This window comes from Poromitra crassiceps, assembly GCF_964638095.1.
Source record: "Poromitra crassiceps genome assembly, chromosome: 5".
Lineage (NCBI taxonomy): Eukaryota > Metazoa > Chordata > Actinopteri > Beryciformes > Melamphaidae > Poromitra > Poromitra crassiceps.
Window position 1 is genome coordinate 27,026,688 of NC_139642.1, and position 6,739 is coordinate 27,033,426.

Here is a 6,739-nt window from a genome sequence, read left to right on the forward strand (position 1 = left end):
CCGGCCGATCACAGACCAAACATCTGACTGGGAGATGCTAGGACTGGCATCTGCCCCACAACCGAAAGCTAAGAGCAAAACAAACTGATATTTAGTCACGGTGAGGACGTTTACGAGAAACCTGCGCCGTTTGAGTCATAAGCATGTTCAAGCACAAATCATGTCAGCCGTCTATTTATGAAGGAAATGGGTCGCATTAAACAGGCCATCTGCGTTACTTAGATAGAGTACACATAGTAAAATGAGATGTGCGTATGCCTGGAGTTACACCCTAGACATTTCCAATACACTCTTTTTGAGTTATGTGTCTATTAAAGCAACTCATCCATCCCAAAAACTCTAGTCTGATTCCTACAAACACTTGGTGATTGGAAACTCGATAGCTAAAATGTTAGTAATCACTTGTGACCATGACTTTTGATACAGTAAATAACTTCCCAGCCTCACAACACGTTTTTGATGCAAAACATGGATCGCTTGTCCAGCCTATTAACACTCTCCCTGCAACATGTCAAAGTAGGACAGAAATATTGTGGAATAAAAGTCATTTCGCAACCCCTGGTCACCCGCTGCTAGTAACCCAGAGGCTCCAACTCATGTCGGTATTGCATGAGGTCACCATAAAGCAAAGTGCACAGAACCGTTCAACATCAACAAATTAAAAAAGCCTCCGTGGGTCCAGCATTGTAAGAAGTCCTGATCCAATTACAGAAACCTCTGTGTCTTCCTCGGGCAGCACTGTAAATGCCCCTATTCCTGTAATTGTAGTGCGGTGCCGTTGGAGCCATGAGACGCGAGGGCGTCACATTAATCCAGGCTTGCTGTGGCTGGCAGCACTCTGCGCCAAGAGGAGGATTAGCAGCAGAGGTGTGCACAACACACAGCACTAATAAAGGCTGCGGCGGCCAGGCGCTCGCTTCAACCCAATCTGATTGGGTATCGACCAGCAATAAGGGCCATGTTGCAATTCGTCACTACTGTTGAGCGACGGCCAAGGCGTGCCATCCAATCCGGCGTGATTTCATTCACCTTCAACTGCGGCCAGGGGAGTGTCACTGATGGGGAGAATTAATGTATTGCATTCCTCAGAAGTCTGGAGGCTGAACCTGGCCACGGCCAAATGAGGCAAACTGGCTTCCAGCGGTACTAAAAAGATCACAACTTTCTCTTTCATTCTTATGAGACTGTGAAGGCGCAGAGCAGCTATTTCCCCTTTTTCATCTTCAACTGGCGCTATATGCTTGCCATTAACTGTGTCCGTCATAAAAACCAGAGTGATGACCGGCACCAGTTCGCCAGGTTGCTGGTTGTGGAGGTTGTCTGGGGGAACAGAACATACTGTACATGGAGGTGTCAAATGCAAAGCTACTGTCACATCACATGACATATTTGATGGAGGCCACAGAAAGTGACGGAGGGGGGAGGGGGGGCAAAGGAGCAGATGTCAGTTTACAAGCTGTTGACTGTTCCATTTACACACTAAACGTTATTAGGACGCTACAGAGTGAGAAATTCTGAGTTCCATTTGAAGGAAATGATTCAAAGAATTTTACCAACAACAGTTTGAAGAGCTTGTTCAGTTCCAGGCCTGTTTGATTGAGCTATCTAATGTAGCTCTCAAGAGGCCAAAACTCTGGTATGATTCTTATAAACACTTAGCCTAACAATTAGTTACAGTGAAAATGGTGTTTGGAAACCTGATCAACTCAAATGTTAGCAATCACTCACTGACTATGAGTTTTGATATAACAAATGACATCCTAGCCGGGCAACACGTTTTGATGTAAAACTGCAAAACATGGATAGACTGCCCAACTGTGGCTGTGGCGAGATCCAAGTTGTCTCGCCGCAGATTTATTTTGTTCAGAATAACATCCAACTGACTGTATCCATCTGACAGATGTTGTTTGTTTGTAGAATGTAAGGAAAATGTGAGTCCTTCTCCTTCATGTATGAGGGGGAACTAACGGACGGACACACTACCTGCACATGGTTAGGACACACTACCTGCACATGGTTAGGGTAACATGACAAGGGGCATATTTATTATTAACAAACTCCTTCCCAGATGTTCTCTCTAGGACCATAACTCATTTACACTTGTTGATGGAAAGCATTCAGAATGGCCTTGCTGCACTACAACCTGATCCAATCTCGCAAGCGGAAGCAACACTTTCTGTGCCGAAAAACGCTGAAAGAACAGACCACGTGTTAATGAGGGTCATGTTACTTGCAGATAATTGACCCTTGAACCAAGCTGAGAGTAGGTTTTTCAACTCAGAGTGCACGGACACAGATGGAGCTGGTTTGAGCACCTCAGAAATGTTTGGTATGGATGGGTTCAACATTCACTGGAGATCAAAGTTTTGCTCCTAAGCCAATATTGATATTTGTTGGCTCCTTCACATATGCTGTAAATTCTGTCTGAGCGCGCCCACAAAATCTCATGTGAACTCTTCTTGATTGTGACTTGATTGCGAACTGACTGACCGTTCATGCTGGCAGAGAGAACTAGAGGATAAATGTGCTGTGTGAGGTAGAAAAGAGCTAAATCAAATGGTATATATTTGCAAATCTATGACCTGACAGAGCCAGAGTCTTTGGATGTACAAGGCCCAAGTAAAAGGCCCCTGGCCTGGACAGGTTTAATATACAATGAAAAATGTTCAGGTGGTGAACAGACACATAAGTCAGCCACAACGTTATCTATTTCATCAAGCTGTCACTGCAGGCTCCATATGGTAGGTGTGTGTCTATCTGCAATGTCAACATATTTCCATTAGTATTACAGCTATGCGTAGACATTGTCAACATCATCAAATGAGACCGTACCGAAAAAAGATAATAAAAGTAAGACTATATATGGGCAAGGTATTCTTCTCAGGAATCTAGCAAGGACTGGGGTCTAACCATGACTCAAACTTGAAAGGCTGCTTGGACATAATCAGATGGGAACAAATCAATGCATCGGTGAGCCAAAGAGATCATACTTGAGAGCAAATACATACAACTAAAGAGATCAGTTCCAACGTTGAACACCCTTATGTGACTTTGGGTTAGCACCACAAACAAACAAACAAAAAAGGCACATCCTTTCAAAGATCGAACAACTAAAGAGTTAACTTGACTTTAGCAGAGCCGGACCCCAGCTGCTAAACATGCTTTGCAGTCAAGCGCTGAACAGCACAGATGAAGAACAAAATCAAAGCAAGTCAGAAAGGAGGGAAAGAGCAAACTCACATCAGGCTGAATGAGAGTGAGAGGAAAGGCATGATCACAACCTCTCTTTGTCAAACTCACGAGATGTGACTACAAACTGTGTGTGAAATGAAACCCCTGAAATCTGTCTACTTTATCGCCCAGGGTTTCTGGGCAGAACAGTCCTGTAGCCTCGAAAGAAGCTCTCACACACACACACACACACACACACACACACACACACAAACTCACACACACACACACACACACACACACACACGCTGGGATCTATGCAGCTGTTCACCTGGGAGTGCATCAAGGGTAAATTGAAGGTATGTGGTGTAGCTGAGGGGAAAGAGGGAGCAGCTGGAGTCTCCTCTCCCTGACATGCTCTAGGAAAGGGCCAGAGTGTTACATGAGCCCTTTACACAGTCCCCAAACGGTCTGCAGCACATACACATACACTGTCTTGCAGGTGCATGTGAAGATGACGACTTCCCTTTCTGTTGCCTAACAAGAGCTTTCCCACTGTGGCCAATGCACGCGATTTCTGAAAACATTTTCAAAAATCCGTCAATCTAATCTAATTAACACTTATAGAGGACCAAATCAAATTAATGCTTACTTAGTGTAGAATTGCTTATAACTTAATGCACAGTACTACGGTGATTTATCAAAACACATTAACAACCTCAAAAAGTAATGGGTAATAAGTAGTAAAGACCCCTCAATATAAATTATTTTCAAAAATCAAGGAAGGTTTAAATGATGTACATAATGAAGATTTGAATGGGAATGTTGGAGCTGAAATAAAGTTATGATGTGCAGTTATCTAGCTGCTCTTCTGTAACCGTACTCTTTTACACAACTACAATTTATAGCGTCTGGCCACAAACCCTGGACAGTATTGAACGTCAACTCCCATACAGTAGCAAGGCACTTTCTAATTGTCAATGTCAAGAGAGAGTGAGCACTTCAAACAAAGTTTGTTTAAATCATGGATACTTGTGCAGAGGATAGACTAAACATTCGTTAATTATCATACCTGCTGCATGAGAGGTTTATACTAAGGCACTAATATATTAAAATCACACCACCAGAAATGCATTGAAATGTAATTACAGCATTCTTTTCTTACTTAGCTGGGATTGAGCCAAAGGAAGCAATAAAAAAAGTAAAATCATCCAAGTCACCTTTAAGCACATGATTTGTATTTTATGCAAATTCACATTGAGTTACACCTGCAATTGAGGTAAATTCTAATAAGGTTTCTTATAGGTTTTAACTTATGCAAATAAGTAAAAAAAAAAAAAAAAAAAAATCCAGGCACTGATTAGCTGTCACCAAAACATATGCTTTACTGACTTTAAATTCTGTTTTATGTCTGAGAGGGACGAAGATAGACATAAAAATAAATAAAAAATAAAATACACGTGTTCTAAGCCTGTGATTGATGCAGCAGAGATCTCAGCGCAGTTCACCTGAGGCACACACTTACCTCCTTGAAGTGAGGGCTGAATCAGAGCTAGGAGGAAGAGTCCGCAGAAGAGCGACAGAATGTTTCTGTTAGCCATCTCGCTCCAAAATGCACCACCCCTCTGCTGATCAGCTGGTTTTATTCTCCTCTAGCTAATTACCACTAGCCCAAATTCTTAAAGAGTTGGGGGAGGTGGGGTTGGGGGGGGTGGGGGGGGGGGGAGGAAAAAATGGAAAAGATATGGGACACGACGTAATTAAGAGAGGGCAAAGACTCTGGTTCAATGGATCACTTTGCTTTTTTTCCTCCCCTATGTCTGGTGTTGCTGTTTTTATTCTGGTCACTCCTGCCAACAGTGCAGACTCTGCTGCCAGCAAGGAAAGAGAGAGAGAGAGAGAGAGAGAGAGAGAGAGAGAGAGAGAGAGAGACAGAGAGAGACAGAGAGAGACAGAGAGAGAGAGAGAGACAGAGAGACAGAGAGAGAGACAGAGAGAGAGAGAGAGACAGAGAGAGAGACCCCCCCCCCTCCCTCTCATCCAGAAGGAATTGAACTGTCTGCCAAGCATTTGCATGCGGAGCGCACTTATCTTTCAGAGTCAAGAGACCGAAGGAAGAGCAAACCGCATACCCAGATAATTACCTGTTTTCCATGGCTATCCTTTTTTAGCTGGTCACTTTTCAGCATCTAGGCATCGTAACATTATTTATTGCTCTCCTCTCTGAAGCAAGTGTTCCAGAAAGCGTCGTTGAGGCTGAGGGAGAAGAGGAACACAGCAACTATCAGCATGCGGTGGTGTCCCACCCAAAATGTCAGAGCAACACATACAAAGTCGCCGGGCTGCCTTTTTGAGTGGGCTGGAAATAGCGCCAGTGCCGTCTGCCCCGCAGGCAGCAGCCCACGTGTGGAAGCCAGTCGCTGTGGCTCTTCTAGCAAAGCCATGAGAAAAGTGTCGGCATCACAGGAAGATGACAGAGCGCACAGAGCCCGAGAGGCAGCAGCAGCAGCCTGCGGGTCTGTGCAGTCTCTAAGCCAGTTCATCAAGATACATATATAAACCAACAGACGAGACATGACAGTCTCCCCCCCCCCCCTACAGGGATCCGCAAATGGAGCAAAGGGCCAAGCTCAGTCGATTCTCAACTCTGGCATGGCCTGGATGGCTGCCTGCACTGGAGGAGACTGACCCCGCTGGTCGTCAATCTTCATGGGAAGCAATATATAGTAGTGATGTTTTCACCGCCAGCCTTACTTACGTACGACAGAAGGATCGAGAGATCTGCACATTGTGCTTATGGCCAGAATTCCTCTTTTATGAGTTTCCAGTCAGATTGCAGCATATTGTACAGACATTAAGAGAGAAACTCTCCGTCTCTGATTTCCCCATAATACTGTACCTGTGATTAAGTGATCACCTGATGACCACAGTATAAACAGGCTGTCAGAGTTTGATTTCCTCAATGACAAACACTTTTGCCAGAGTACTATTACATTTTGTCCAACTGGCTAAAGTACTAAAGAAGGTAAGAAGACTACAAAGAAATACCTCACTTGTGTTTTCCAAAGACTCCCCTTCATTTAGCTAATATAACATCCATAAATCCGTTTAAAACAACATTTTTAAGCCTCTGATTGATGTTTCACAGCTATTGTGTCAACAGGAGGTTTGCATAGGAGGTCTATCACTGACAGGACGCATCCTCTCCAGGCACCTGTGAGCTTCATCTGGGCACAGCACGTCTAGCCGTGACTTAGGAAGCACCCTGTTGCTGAAAAGGCTGTCATTATGCATCTTTCTCTTCTAGTCCTGGGACACATTTTTGGGATTTCAAACAGAAGGGTCTGAGCAGAGGTACTTTTCCCTGGAACGAGTCGCAGCCAAAGTCATTACTCACTCAGACACAAACCTGACAGACAAGGCTGTTGCACGCATACAAATGGGCCCTGCTTTCCAAGACACACAGTATCCTTCATAGTAGTGACGTCTACCATAAACGTTCATATTCCCTCATGCTGAGTGATTTCCATAAAGTTAAGTCCAGACTCATACTAGTACCAGTTGTTAG

At 44.1% G+C, this 6,739-nt stretch overlaps 1 protein-coding gene across 1 annotated transcript in view; it reads right to left on the reverse strand.

Moving 5' to 3' along the window:
* elna (elastin a) overlaps positions 1-4,772 on the reverse strand; it is a gene marked incomplete at its 5' end in the record, with an annotated part of 89,912 nt that extends 85,140 nt beyond the window's left edge. The window contains one exon of the mRNA XM_083636597.1: positions 4,697-4,772. Within this exon, the coding sequence (XP_083492723.1) occupies positions 4,697-4,772 (76 nt within the window). The remainder of the gene's footprint in view (positions 1-4,696) is intronic.
* Between the last annotated feature and the right edge of the window lie 1,967 nt (positions 4,773-6,739).